Source organism: Strigops habroptila, chromosome 4, assembly GCF_004027225.2.
Source record: "Strigops habroptila isolate Jane chromosome 4, bStrHab1.2.pri, whole genome shotgun sequence".
Classification (NCBI taxonomy): domain Eukaryota; kingdom Metazoa; phylum Chordata; class Aves; order Psittaciformes; family Psittacidae; genus Strigops; species Strigops habroptila.
Genome location: NC_046358.1, coordinates 86343720 through 86358675, shown reverse-complemented (window position 1 = coordinate 86358675; position 14956 = coordinate 86343720). Strand labels below are relative to the sequence as shown.

The window sequence follows — 14956 nt, the reverse complement described above, 5'->3', positions numbered from 1 at the left end:
GGGTGGGGGAAGCGGTGCATTGTGCACTGCTCTGGCAGAAAACCTTTTAGCATTCAGACACAATGTGTTCTTAATATTATACTTACTACCTTTCCTACAACATCTTACAGCATTGGTCTTGAACTGTTTTGTATTTACACCACCTGGTACCATGCTTGATCAAAGAAAATAAAGCCAGGGCTGGAGGCACAGAATCCGTAAACCTATGCCCAACAGCAGCTGTAGCAAAGAAGTTTTACAAATGCTCTCAGAAATGAGCCAACTGTTCTCAGCAATAGAAAGCCCTCGCTCCATTACGCTCCTTTTGCTTTAAGGCAGAAATTCAGAAAGTTGAGAATACTGGCAGAAGGTAAGTCATCTCAGTGGCATGATACACACGCAACTTGCTTGATGTTCCAACGCACTGTCTGTTTACCACCCAAGTTTCTTCATACAGTGTCATTCCAAATTCCTGTATCGCCATGGAGGTGCTCATCATCCTTTGACCCATTAAGAGGAGTTGTCACTGCAGTTGCCAGTTTGTGACTTACATGTTCAACACTGGTATTTTCAGCTGTAATATTTAGTTTAAGACATCAGTTATTTCTGCTTTAAAACACCAAGACACTTTTGTCACAGAATTCACTAAGTAGTTTTGAAATAAGTCATCTACAGTAAGCGGTGAATTCTGCTTTTGATTATACAGTTCTAATTTACATAATTAAATAATCTACCAAACAGGCAGAAATACTGTACAAGTTACACAGTTAATAGTTTAAACATGCAGACAAAATGTTTTACAAAAATTCTAATATGATGAGTTTTCCCTAGAAAAGAAAGAAGAAATACAACAGAGAAGAAAGTTTCTCAAAACAAAAAGAAAAAATGAAGTATGTCACTAATTTTAAGCTAATTAGCTCAAAGGTCCACTGTTTTCTTGAGGTGCCAATTCTGAACATAAAAGGTGTAAATATACAGGGAAATTAAATCCTCCTTTGACAAAAAGTCCATGTAATAATAGGTATGATAGATTGGAAGGAATGGGAGAGGGGGACAAAAAATACCAACCAAACAACAACCACCACAAAACTAAACCCCAACTTGACTGGAATTAATCCAGATAAGCCTTGCTTCCAGCACCAGTCTTTCCTTCCAAAAACTGCATGTGATATGGTACTTATCTAACAGAAATCAAAAGGAGAAAGAAGGTGACTAAAAAGGGATAAAAGCAATTCAAACAGATACAGAGAACGTTTCAAGTGTTCTTGAAGAAGTCAGGCCTTGTGGCTGACTGTGCAGAAAGTAGAGTTACTTAGAAGATACTTATGTGCTATGAATGCTGTAACACGGATTTCCTTTTTCTTTAGCACCTTAACTACTGGAGGCAAACTTCAATTACAACAGCAGTGAAAATTTTTCCATAACGCTAAAATTTCAAGTCATCAATAGATTTTTCTGGGGGGGCAAAATAAGTCCTCTTGCACAGGAATCAAGACCTAAATACTTATTCAAAGTTTTGTCTACTGAATCTTACCTCCATATGTGACAGATTATGTAATCATTGCTGTACCCAAAAAGAACATTTAGGTATTCACATTCTGAACAGACAGTAACGAAAAAGAACAATACCAAAAAACTCACCAAAATTTCCTTTGTATGCAATACCGTGCTGACTTAATAAATCTTTCAGGGTTTTTATTTCTTTAGAAAGTTGCTTGTATTCCTAAGAAAGAAAATACATTTTAAATGGCTCTCCCACTCTCCAAATGCATACATAAAATGGGAATTTACAAAAAATAATGGGTCTGTTCACAGCTGTTACTTAAAAGATCATAAAAATAAACTGCTTATTCCAAGAACAAGATACAAAATTTCTAATTTTATTTCTATGTTGCCAAAACTGGAGCCAGCTTTTTCCAATCCTGAGAGTAAGAATTAGGAGTGCTCTCTGTGACTATTTTGGATCTACCCTCTGACTAGCATTTTATCATAGCACAAAATTACACTCATAAGTTTGCTACAGGACCAGCTATATTTTATTTTATTTTATATCATAATGCTAAAGCCTGGAATTCACCACCTCCTCAACTCCTGACCTAGTAACTTCATGTTCTCACTTTCACCAGTTTCTCTTCACTTACAGAGAATATCAATTCTGTTGCAGAAAGACTGTTCACACACCTGAATGTAATTCAGAAATGGACACAGTATAGATCATTCTGCCTTTTGCTTTTTGCTTCTGCCAATGCATTCTGACACAAGCCTGGGTAATTATCCAGAGAGAAACACCAATATTCCCAAGGCTGGTTACGCATTTATTTTCACTAGTAATTCTCTCTTATTTCCAGACTGTTATTCCCCACAAAAAGTACTTGCAAGGTGTTCATAACCCAAGCACCTACACCAATTCCTACATACCCACACTCTGTCTTTCGATTGGGCGTTCAGTTGTGCTGGTTTATTTTTGACTTAAGATCTAGAATAAAGATAGCAAATCACTCTGTATGCAGCCTGTTACATGTTAAAACTAGAAAAGAAAATCCCATTAATGGATTTCAGCTGAATCCAAAGCGTATTTACATAACGCTGTCAGTGATACCGTTACCCAGTAAAAAGGTGGGAACTTAATTCCACATTGTAAAGATTACACTCTGTACCTTACTGCACTTCTCCACTGTTTCAAATTCAAAACTTATTTTCTTATTCTGCTTCTCAACTTCCTTTTCTTCTGTTGCTTTTAGAAGTCCTGCTTCCTCAAAAATGTCTTTTAGTATTTTTTTGTAACCCTAGAAGAAAAAGTTTGACAAAGACAATAGATCAATGCACCCGACTCTCATCTCTGCTTGTAACTTGCACCAGCCACTCCAATTCCTCAAGCTTCACTGCAGAAAACATTATTATTACCAGCTGATACAGCAGTTACAGAGCACAAAAATGACTATTTGCCAACTGCAGAATAAATGCGTCCAGTCCAAAAGGAGAAACGTGGCAAATGCCAAGGTTGGATATTTGACAAAAATTGTTCTTTACCAAATAGAGTTGGAAGACATTAACAAACCTGGCCAGTTATTAGTTCATCATATAGAAGCTGCTCTGCTTCATCCCACTTCTTTTGTAGTGCTTCAGTCAGAGTTGGATAAACTGAAAAAATGGAAGTCAAACCATGTAAAAATCAACAGCTCTGTCCTGCATTAGTTAAATGCTCCTCTAGTAGCATGCAAGTGTATTTGTTTTAAGAACTCAATGTTTCTAAACTGTACACAGCCTCTACTGCTTTCAAGAGTTGGGGTTAAACTTAAATTCTGCTTCACATATTTAAAGTTTCTGGAGAATGCCACCAACCAAAATTTTTTCTCGTATTTCCAGCTAGAAGGCCTCTTATTTTTTTGTTGAATGTAATTCTAACTAAGCTGTCGCTTTTTGTAATGTAAATAAATGAGTGGATACTACAGGGATGATTCCTACAGCCAGTACAGGAAGAAAAAAGGGGGAAAAAAACCAAAACCCTAACCCAAACTCCATCTCTCACTGGGTCTATGCTAGCAATGACATTTTATCCGAGAAATACCTATATGTTACAATGATTAGAATTTAAAATACACTTCATATTCTATGTTACATTTAATACTCATTTATATCAATCTACAGACTCAAAGAACCTGCAAATTTACACTCTGAGGTTGGCGTAATATACCAGCTGCTCCACGCACAAATGGTTTTCTAAGTCTTACCTAAAAGAGAGTGGGGATGGCACACAAGAGGAGTCTCAAATGTCAGAGAGTAAACACAAGTACTTGGCTCAGATACATAAGCCAATTTATTGCTCTTTCCACAAACAAGATGAACCTAAACATCAGTAAAAACAAAGATGAGCAAAACACCTCCACAAGAAACAGGACCAGCATTGATGATCAATTTGATGTCTTCCAATACTAGCAGATGCATTTCTGTATACACTGTTGTGTCAAAGGTTCCAGTGCTGTCAGCCACAGAAAAAGAATAATAGCAAGCACATCTTCAAATTACTTTATCAAATGTGAAAATTTTTTCTTCTAACGGGAAATAATCCCCCCACCTATCGCTGTTCCTTGGACTCCCAAGCGCCATATTTCCAGCAAGAACGAGAGTAAAAAGTAGGGTAAATAGGATACCCCTTAGAAACTCACCTGACATAAGCATAATTCACATAACAAATTTTAGTTCTGACCAATGTGCTAAATAAAGAGAACAATATACAACTAGCCTATAGAAATTTGTTTGCATCTTGAAACTTGCAGCATCAGTATTTTCTGTCTGTTCAAAACTAAATGCCAGTGAAAGACTTTAATCCCAATATCAAAGGTCATACAAGAATAGTAACTCTTTCTGCAGCCCCTATGAAGATAAGGATGTTAACAAGGTACTTCCACTACAGTAAAAAATATTTTTGCCTTGGCCAAGATATTTTGTTCCCTATCCCATCTTCAGATCAATTATTATTCCAACTAAATAACCCTCTCTCTTAAGTATTGCATTGTCACCCATCATTTTAATAACTAAGCATTTCCTACATGAAAAGCAGCCTGTTGTGAAGTATACTTAAACTCCTCTTCATAACAGCAATCTACATCACCAGGGAATGTGAGATTTAATTCATTGTATCTGTAAAACTGTACAACACACTGAAATGGGAGGTGGAAAAAGAAAAACATTAATGAATAAAAGGATAAAGGACACACGCAAATGATGTGCCATGCATTGGCCAAGTCTCAGACACCACTTCTTACCGCCCTAGCTGAATTGTTACTGGGCACAGAGACTCTTTGACTGTGAAACATTTTAGCAACTCCACAAAACAAAAATTTTTACTTTTTCTTTAAAATGTATTCACACCAGAATCTGTTTCTCTTGACTTTGTTCCTTTGCCACTCCCATGTATCTGATTCCTTCCCTAACCCTTCAATGCCCTCTGCTGTTGTTTTTAAACCTTAGCTAGCTTCTCAGCATGCTGTTGTTAATTGCCTAATGCTTTTCTCTCCTTTTTCCTGAATGTTCTTTGGCTGGCACGCTGAATTCAACAAATAACTTTTTCTTTATTTTTCCTTACACAAATTACAAAGCACTGTATGTTTCTACAGTAGTGATACCAGAATATTGCACTCTATCAAGGAAAAAAAGAGTTAAAAGTAACCAATGAGAATACATAAATAAACTTCTTCAAAATTTTATCCTGATTTTAGCTTCCCTCCTCCATCCATTCACCTAGCTCCTACAGGAATTCATCTTTATGTTTCATGTCATCTTAAATGATGACATCTTTAAGGTAGGAATGTTTCAGTCTGCAGTCTCGTGAGTGTGTGTAGAGAACCATACTGTCTGAATTAGTGTAGTCTAGATTATTCTACCTTTGTCTGTCTGCTCTTAGTTTCACATGAGTCTCCTTCCCTCATCCACATTCCAACAAATGTGTTGTTGTCAATTTCCCATTCATGCCAGATTCTGAAAAAAACACAACATTATTTAAGTTACTGGAAAGAAAAAAGTGAACACTCAGGAAAAAAAACAGGAATACCCTACTCCATGGTGAACTTAACTGTATATACTTAATTTTTGTTGTCTTAGTATTTCCGTATCTTAACAGCCAAGACCTTATAAACAGTATAAACAGCGTAGTTTGTTATCCAGGCTGCTACACAGGGCACATCAACATTACTTTGAGGGCAGTTTTGGATCAGCTTTCAGTTGGCGAACTATTTGCACTTATAAATCCGTGTTTAAATCCAATGGGTTGATACAGCTGTAGATCAACCCCACAACAAATTCCATTATGCTAAGTACTCTGAGCAACTCACATTGTTTCAGGGTTTTTAGTGCTGGTGAGAGCACCTAAAAAAACTGGTCTCTACTTCTGCTAGTCCTAAAGCAAATGATACCGTCAGCACGTTGATGTACCCTTTTCCTCATATAATATGCGGGGGGGGGGGGGGGGGGATAATTATATACAAAACATTTAGATAGGCACTAATTTTAAAGCAGTGCTCTGGTTTAGAATGAAATTTATTTTATGTCTTATGATTTGGGTACTGTGGGGTCTTTGAATACTTTGGAATACTTTTTGGGGTCTACATTGAGTCTTTTGTTACCTTTTATTAAATACGTTTAACAGGACCACTAGGCATACAGCACTCATTTCATTTTGTAAGTAAGTTATATTAAACTCAAAGCAAAAATTGTTAACAGACATGAAATCTTTGTTAATATAAGCTGTAGTTATACAATACTAAATTTCTCACATGAACGTATCACTTGTGCAGTTGGCACTGGTTATTAATCAGCCTCCAGATACAGCAAGAGGTTAGTATCTATCAATAGAAAAACCAGAATTTTTCAAGACGAGGTATTTTTATGCATAAGGCCTCGGGAACTACAATGACCCAAGCTGACCAATAAAAGAATCTCAATTTTAGAACTGCCTCCCTTTAACAATCTATAAAATGGTTTGCTAACAACATAGGTAAAACTTAAAGGTATAAAAGCCTCACCCTAAAATCCCACTATAGGCGTTCCATCGAAAAGTCTGCTCATGCTGAGTGACATTATGGAAAGGACAAAACTCATACTTGTACCTTAAGGGGGGGGGGGGGGGAAGGAAAAAAGAAAATAAGAAATGTTTCAGTGTGAAATCAGCAACTACTTCATTCCTAATAAATATAAAGAATTCAATATACAAATCCATTACTCACGTTGATTCCACAAAACTGAAACACTTGCCAGCAAGCCTAAAGAGATGTGCAGGGCCTAAAAACACCACAGAATGACATCAAGGAAGAATAATGTTTTGGTTAAATTTAAGCAAGTTACTATGGTGACAGAACTGCAAGGAGTATGTGACAAAGTTTTTTGCTGTACATAAGGAAATTTGTATCTTCCGTATTGATCACGCTAAGCTCCCACTAGCGCTATATTGGTTTGCATAATGATCTTAATATACGTAAGCCTCTTTCTACGACAGAAATAAGAAACGTCTATACAAACAAATATTTGGGGGCTAGATCCATAAAAGGAATTATCAGATCTTGCCAAAATCTAACACTGAAATCTCTAGAACTCTTGCTTAGCAGCTATCTGTCCCCAAAGTCATCCAAACTCCGCAAGTTTATACTAGTAAAGCCCATTTGCTCAGAATGTCAGCAGTGCTTCATATTTAAGTTTTATTGAGATCCTTGAACAAGATACTCCTTTCCAGTTTGCCTTCGCAATCTTAACCAGTTAGTGCTCAACAAGATAAACCTTTTACTGTCAGACAGGTCAGCAGTTACAATTCTACTCTTACAGAATTGACCATTCCAGACTTGCTGTCAAAAGGAATCCAAGACAGGTAACTCGTCACGCAAAAAAATGGCCAAAAGTTCTTAACTGTGTGCTACACAGGTATTTCAGTGTCCCTTTTTAAACATAATTTGCATGGAGTGATTAACTATTTGCAAGGAAAGGAGAAATAGAAGAAAAAAAAACAAACCATCAAATAAAATAAAAGCCCATCCTAGATTCTAATGCCCCACTGCCAGGATTACCAATGTGATTCTTGCAAAGATCTAGACAAGCAATCCTAGAAACAAAGATCAGACCACCAGAATCATGCTCTCCAGAATGTCCCAACCACTGGGATAAAGGCAGGTTCTCTTTCCCGTGTGATTTTTCTGACTGCGTGATCTTGCATTTCATTCTACAGATTATCATCAGCTTGGCAAAAGGGTTTCCTCCTCTACTACATGCAAGCTGTGCCTTAGTGATTAGGATGCTCTCCCCACAGAGGAAGAAAAGCAGATTCCAATGTCCCCGACTAACGCATTAAACTCATGCCTCCATTTCCTGGTAGATGCTCTAAAAGAAATTATAGGAACTGTTACCTCACTGTCTTGTTAAAGAAAACAACACGTAAGGTTTCCACTCTAAAGAAATAATTCTGCAAGGCAGGGTTCCATGCCCGAGATTCCAGTTCCATAGACACTCACAACGTTGGCCTACACATAAGTTCCCACATCCAGGAAAGATATATTTTTAGCATACTGTCTTTTTAACTTTTTTCCTGATATTTTTTGCATCTTTCCATTCAGCATTCTAGCTATTGCTAATCCCATTTCTAACTATGTCACTTTTCACGTGCAGTGCATGCAAAATTTATACATTTGAATTGAGTTTATAAAACAAGACAGAAGACATTAAGCATAATCAAGCCCAATGTCACCATGCCAAAGGTGAACTGTTACTGAAGCCGAACAAGGTTTAAGTCTGTGCCTAAGGTTGGCAGAGACACAAGAGTTACTTTGTTTTGCTTACTCCTTGCATTCAGTTTATTATATCTACTCTACATATGGCCTAGAATTTTTTCAATTCCCGCTTATTTTTGCAGAAGTGGTGGATTTATATTGCAGCACCCTGGCTTTGTTTGTGAAATTGAGCCTCTGTGACCTGTCCTAAGACTACTCTTAGGGCTTTTTTTAAAACAATGGTTTACTATTAAGTACTATCAGATAATGGGATGACTTCTATATGACAATCTGAAGGACGGCAGGGATTGTTTTGAGAGGAAAAAAAGGTTTCAGTAAGGATCAGAAGGATCTGTGATTGGCTAAAAAAACCACAGAATAAAACACATAGATAGGACTGGTATGTAGAAAAGCAGTCCGAATAGCACTGGGCCATTGAGAACCAAAGTGATTAATCTAGGTTTTAACCCTTCAGAAGCACAATAAAATATATTTGCTCATGCTTATCTTCCATGACACTCATAAAAATGACAGGTAAAATTAGTCTTTGTCATAAAGTCAAGGTAGACAGCTTTGCAAATGACCATCACTAACAAAAAACGACTGTCACTATACAAAAAAGGTAACGCTTGCATATACCTGATACTGGAGACGGGGACATCTTTGGCTGCAGCCTGTTTGTCTGAGGCAGGAATGGGTTATTCAACCTTTCAAAAGAAGGAAAGTTAAAAGTTTGATACCGAGCTACGCCCCTGGACATGCGTATATCCCTCTGCCCGAGTGCCGCAACACCCACAGCCACGCGTGGCTCCCGGAGGAGCGCCCCGGCCCCTCCCCGGAGGAAGGAACGGGCTGAGGCGGCAGATGACCCCGAGCCCGCCGAGTCCGGGTGGGTCGCGAGACACGGCGATTGGGCAGCCACGTACCCGAACGTGCTCGGCTCCTCCACGATCTTCATCTTCCCCGCCGAGGCGAAGGGCCCTGCTGAGCAGAGAGCGGTTGGCCGCAGACTAACCCACCGCCTCCCCTTCCCTCCCCTTGACGCTCCCGGCCCCGCGCTCACCCAGCGCCGCGCCCAGTGCCACCAGCAGCAGCCGGGCCGTCGCCATCGCCCCTTCCGCTGGAAACGGAAGGGCGCGGGGCGGCCGCTCCGCCCAGCCGCGGGACCATGGAGCGCGGTCGGGCAGCCGCCCCGCGGCGGGGCAGGCGGCGCGGCGCTGCCAGCCTCGACGCGTTCGCGGCGGAAGCGGAGGCCGCGCTGAGAGGTGCGGGAACCTGTCGCGGCCTGTGGGCCGAGCGGCTGCGGGGCCTGCGCTGGGGCCTGCCGGGCCGGGCCGGGCCGGGCCGGGCGGCTGCTGGGAACTAACGCGCTGCTGCTGTTTTCAGCTTGCCTGGAGGGCGAGGGGGGCGGCCCGGAGGCGAAGCTCCCGTGCCCGCTTGCCATGTGGGAGCTCGGGCACTGCGATCCCAAGAAATGCACCGGGAGGAAACTAGCCCGGAAAGGGCTGCTCCGAACCCTGCGCCTCCGCCAGAGATTCCTGGGCCTCGTCCTCACTCCTCTGGCTACCGAGCACATCTCTCCGGCTGACAGGTGGGTCCCGGTGAGGCCTGGGTGACCTCGCTGCCCGTGTGCAAAGCCCGCGGAGGCGCACCTGGCTCAAGTGCTGTACTGATCGTATACTGAGGAGAACACTTCAACCACTGGTTCATGGCCAAAACTGTGCTACAGGATAAGTTTGACCTTCCTGTTGCGTTACATTGATGCATGAACATGAGAAATAGAGGCATTTTGTTAAATCAGGTTAACATTTTTACACAGCTGGTATCAGGTGAAAAAAGCATCTATGGATCCCAGCGAGAAATCGAAGCATGTGGTTTGTAGCTTAATTTGTTCAAAATCACAGGCCTGTAGCTACTGTATCTTCTACGATTCCATATCCAAGTTCTTCAGGTAGGCAACACAGTGCATTAGCTAGAAAATTTATTTGGAGGAAATGCTGAGAATTTTCTTCAAATGTGCCTGCAGAATTTTTGTAAAGATGTATTTACTTGGAGAAAAGCTGAGGCTTCAGAAGCTAGCAGCAAACTTAAATCTGAATTTTGGTATACTTTTTAAGAATGTCAACATTACTATTAATCACACTCTTCTGTCACATTTTTAAACCTGGAACTTTTCACTTTCAGTATGAAATGTATGGATAAACCTTTTTTGCCACATGCATGTTTGGAGGAAAAGCAGGTGGTTATTCTTTCTTATTGCATCTGTATTTTAGATCGCTATAAAACGTATGCCTTGTGATTGACAAAAGGGGGGTATGCAAATTTGCCAGTGTAAAGTGGCAAGTGTAACTGTCACTTTCTCTTATCAATACAATGATGGCGATTTTTCAAACACAGAGATGTTTGTTGTTGCAGGCATGTCGTTGCCCAGAGTGGAATTGCAGTCATAGATTGCTCATGGGCCAAATTAGAAGAAACTCCCTTTAAGAGAATGAGAGGAAATCACCTACGGCTGCTGCCTTACTTGGTGGCTGCAAATCCTGTGAACTATGGTCGGCCGTGCAAACTGTCCTGTGTGGAAGCTTTTGCTGCAGCCTTTTGCATTGTCGGTAGGCTGTAATGTGTCTGATGTGAAATACGTTGCCAGTAATTCTTACATCCTTAAAAAATCAGAAGAGATAATCTCCAATAGAATAAACTGTAATGCTGTCCCCCTGGTCATCACTTATGTTGAGTCTGGAACCGGATTGTCTAGCTTTCTTCCAAGTACTTGTATCTGGTAGTATGTAGGTATCTGTGGGGAGTTCGTGGCAGCTGTGAATCTGGACACATAAACTGATAAGCCTGGTTTTGTCAGGATGGCACTTCATGTTAGAAAAAACCTAAAAACTCCTTAAAAAGCCAGAGAAGACAGAGCATGAATCCTTTGGCACCTGTCTTAATGACAGGAAACAGCTGGCTCTTAATAGGCTGGGTTCTGATTAAGAACAAAATTAATTGTCCCCTCTTGCGATGTTTTGTAGACTCATCACAGCTTTCTTGACAGGAGTAGACTGCAGATAAATCTCATCTTCTGAAAATACTGTATTTACAACTGCTATCTTACTGAAGGACTGTGGGAGCTAGAGCTTGAATAATTCATGTGGTGATACATTGGTGTGTACTGAACTTAGTAAGCTGAATGAAATCTCACACTGAAAAAGAAAACTGATTGTTTATTTTCTGTTTTAGGATTCCCAGACCTAGCCACCATTCTTCTAAGGAAATTTAAGTGGGGTCAGGCATTTATTGACTTGAACAAAAATCTCTTGGAAAGATATGCAGCCTGTCACTGCCAGGAAGAAGTGTTCAGAGTTGAAAAGGAGTTTTTAGCCACTGTCCAAGAAACAAAAGAGGAAGAAATAGGTAAGAAAAACCAGACACATAACACACCCTCTTTTCCTAACTAGTTTTCTTACAATCTTTTCCTTTAATCTCATGAAAATATTGGCAAGGTACAAGATCAGAGCTTTTCTGCGATGTGTTGGACATTCACTCCTTGTGCTGCGTATTCTCTCTATTCCTTCTATAAGCAAGTTTGCCCCCCCCCCTTTTTTTCCCCCAACTCAAAAAGATGAAAATGACCAAAGCAATTGAGTGCACCTGGAGCGTATCCACAGGTGAGCTGTGGAGCAGCCACCATGATCAAATTAAGGATGTTAAGAGAACTAAAGAGTAAAAAGAAAATGGGATGCTTCCTCATTTTATCTACAGATGTTAAAAGCAGAGCATGAGTAAAGAGAGTAGTAATTCAGGAGGACTATAAGAGAAATACAGGCATACAGTCCGACAGCCAGTTAGTTAAACATAAACCTAAGAAAGACTTTGAAAAGACGTATTTATACAGACCCTAATCAATATGTTTAAAATCAGACCTATAAAATAATGAAAATAGCCAATAATAGCTAATAAAAATAATGAAAATAAGTACAGTAGTTTATTCCCAAATTCTTCCAGTAACTTAGTAGTATCCCAGTATTTCAGGCTATATTCACAGGTGAGTGCTTGGTCTCATTCTAAATAGGACAAAAAAGCCAATCAAATGATCAAGAACACACGAAGAGAGATGCTCCTAATTAATGTTTTCCTTTCACAGTGGCTAAAAGTGCCATGAAAACTGGCTAGTGGATGGCACTATAAGGAGATGGTAGACAGCTTTTAGTTCCTCTGAACTTTGATCTCTTTGCCATAACATGCTAGGCTGGATGAAATCATTATATTGTTTGGTGGATGTAACTACTGTTACATCAAAGACAGTTCTTAAGGGGCAGAATTGCTGTACCGAGTAAAACGCACTTCCACCCACAATCTTATGTATTTACCGGGTGGACCGGTACCAAAGCTATTGTGCCTTTGACTTCTCTGAGGTACCAGGAGAGGTACCAGTTCTCTCCAGCTGTCTAAATCAAAGTAAATTTAGCCTTGCCCTTACTCATCAAGAGGTAAACCTGCATAGCTATACTTCACTTCTCAGACATGAACTAACCAGGTAGCCCCTTTTGGAACTAAACCATTGTGAGAACATCCATGTTTTCTTACCAAAAGCCTTAGAAATCTCTGTGTACAGCCTGATCACCCCTAAAAAGCTGCCAAACCCCAGAGTGGGTGGGGGCCACAAAGGGCTTGGAAGACTGAAAAGACTAGAATGGGGCCGGGGGGGAGGAATCACAGGACTTGGTAGCTGTTTCTCACCTTCCCTGGTTTCTGACTGAACAATGGTAAACTTACCAGAAAGCTGAAACAGACTTCTTATGCTTTTCCCTCCCTGCCAGTAATCTCTTAAAATGAAAATGAGGAAATGAGGGGAGACCCTTAACATTTGCCACCTTCATCAATGCATACTTTTTTTTCCCCCCTTCTTTTCCCAGATCCCTTTGATGTTGACTCAGGGAAAGAATTTTCTAATCCCAACAGACCGATCAATTCCTCAGGGTAATGACATTTAATTTAAATACCATTTTTCTTATTTTAAGTTGCTTTGCTTTTATAATTGTGAAAAATGTTTCCAGACTAGCAGAAAGTAATGAAGAATCTGAGGAGGACAGTGCGAGCACTCCGGATGATGCCACTGAAAGCAGTGATGAGAGCAGCCCAGAAGATCATGGTACTGTAGAGTGGCTGCAATAACTACTAATAAACCAACTGCTTGAAAAGTTAAAAAAAAAATCATCAAATGAATCCCACCAAAAGCCCAACAGAGAAACAAAAAACCCCCAATCCAAGAATCCCAAAGAGTTGTAACATCTTGTATAAAGACATTTCCTTGTGAACAGTTAGTTAACAGTGTGGCTTTTTCACCTGTAACTTGGTACTTAGCAAATGCCTTCCTTCAAGTGAGTCTCTAGCTCTATGTGGGTTTATAGATCCATTTATGCACATAAAGGCTTTAGGTTATTTAATTTGTAGCTAATTGTTCAGGGAATGCTAATTATTATGTAAAGAGCCTGAAGCATAGTTACAAGTTAAAACTATTCTAATCAATGTGTCTGGAACATGGTTTATGGGGATTATTTTTACCTAATAGTACATCAGGTAACCCCCTTTTAACTTCTGGGCCATATTTCAACGGGAAAATGTGACTAAATTATGGCCCTGTTCAGAGTACCTACCACATACCGTGCCTCTGACTTCTCGCAGGCTTGAACCTGACATATGTATTTCAACTGCTTCACCAACTCTAGCATGAACAGATGACCTACGCCTAAAAGGAAAAAATGCTTCCTGGAGTTGTTTTAACATCTCAGTATGTCTTTTCAATACCTTTACATGCCATTTTTTATTTACTCCGATACAGTCCTAAGCAACATACGATGTTTTGGCACTTTATATTCAGAACTGCACCACAAAACTGTGAGGACAGTTTATAGTGTTCCCTTCATATATACAAGCTCTTCCCTTCACAGCAAGGTTTTCACCTCACCCCTCTTCTGCTAGAGGGATTCAATGCTAAGCCTACTTGAGACAAAATGGGTAGTCACAGCAGCGGTTTTAGTGGTACAAATATTCCATTTGCCTTAGGAAAAAAAACCAAACCCTAAGTAAAGGAATTCTATGGTGAAATCTTTTCCTTCAACTGCTGTCAGTTATCCACTTTCCCACCCAAGCATATGAAGTCACTCCCGCCTCAGCTGTTGTAACAAGGATTTCTGTATTGTGGCAAGGAAGCAATCCTACACAAACAATTTTTCAAGGACTGAGAAAAACGTGAGGGTGTTACCTACTCTAATGTGGGGAAAGCTTCCATGTGCTAAAGCTATCACATAATCAAATGCAGACAAGCAGAACTGAGATACAGATCTGAGAACACAGCTGTATCACACTTTTAGAATAACTTGAGTCTCTAGCAGCAACCTTTTAAAAAAAAAATAAAAACAAAAAACAAAAAACCAAGAAAAAAACCACCGAAGAAGCTACAACTCAGAACAAAGCTTTTTACACTTCACGTTTTGCAGAATTATTTTGACTAAAAAAATACAATTAAAAAGCAGCGAAAGTTTAATGGAGGGCATATCAGCTTGACATACATGAAAATAACTTACATAATTTAACTTTTCCTTTACAGAAAGGAACTTTAATTGCATTATGCACGTCCTTTTCCTAAAAGCTCTATACATTGACATACGGAAGAAGGCACAGAAGCATTCCTGATAAACAAGTACCATTTAAAATCCCCAGTTGCTGTAGGTCCC

At 39.9% G+C, this 14956-nt stretch overlaps 3 protein-coding genes across 8 annotated transcripts in view; 1 reads left to right on the top strand and 2 right to left on the bottom strand.

Annotated features, from left to right (window-relative positions):
• Positions 1-63: 63 nt before the first annotated feature.
• On the bottom strand, positions 64-9570 carry GNPTG (N-acetylglucosamine-1-phosphate transferase subunit gamma). 3 transcript variants are annotated; one of them, XM_030484087.1, is made up of 11 exons: positions 9292-9570; positions 9155-9209; positions 8868-8935; positions 6702-6756; positions 6501-6584; positions 5364-5457; positions 3711-3825; positions 3038-3120; positions 2637-2765; positions 1621-1702; positions 64-553 (listed from the first exon to the last, which is right to left on the bottom strand). In XM_030484087.1, the coding sequence occupies exons 1-11, from the start codon at positions 9335-9337 to the stop codon at positions 429-431; spliced, it is 936 nt and encodes a 311-aa protein (XP_030339947.1). In that variant the 5' UTR covers positions 9338-9570; the 3' UTR covers positions 64-428. The 3 variants fall into 3 exon arrangements, with proteins under 3 accessions (XP_030339947.1, XP_030339946.1, XP_030339949.1); XM_030484086.1 differs by having other exon boundaries at positions 9155-9212; positions 9292-9426; XM_030484089.1 differs by lacking the exon at positions 6501-6584 and having other exon boundaries at positions 9155-9212; positions 9292-9376.
• Positions 9002-14284, top strand: TSR3 (TSR3 ribosome maturation factor). Of its 2 annotated transcripts, none has more exons than XM_030484091.1 (6): positions 9002-9117; positions 9615-9819; positions 10644-10837; positions 11460-11633; positions 13136-13199; positions 13277-14284. In XM_030484091.1, the coding sequence occupies exons 1-6, from the start codon at positions 9093-9095 to the stop codon at positions 13392-13394; spliced, it is 780 nt and encodes a 259-aa protein (XP_030339951.1). In that variant the 5' UTR covers positions 9002-9092; the 3' UTR covers positions 13395-14284. The 2 variants fall into 2 exon arrangements, with proteins under 2 accessions (XP_030339951.1, XP_030339950.1); XM_030484090.1 differs by having other exon boundaries at positions 9002-9493.
• The window catches only part of UBE2I (ubiquitin conjugating enzyme E2 I), a 17039-nt gene continuing 13900 nt past the window's right edge, over positions 11818-14956 (bottom strand). The window contains exons 6-7 of one of the 3 annotated variants that reach the window (XM_030484095.1): positions 12235-12283; positions 11818-11937 (exon numbers count right to left, since the gene is read on the bottom strand). In XM_030484095.1, coding sequence (XP_030339955.1) covers position 12283 — 1 coding nt within the window. In that variant the 3' untranslated portion in view covers positions 11818-11937; positions 12235-12282. Of the gene's footprint in view, positions 11938-12202; positions 12284-14956 lie in introns of those variants that run through there. The other 2 variants (XM_030484096.1, XM_030484094.1) reach the window with 2 other exon arrangements.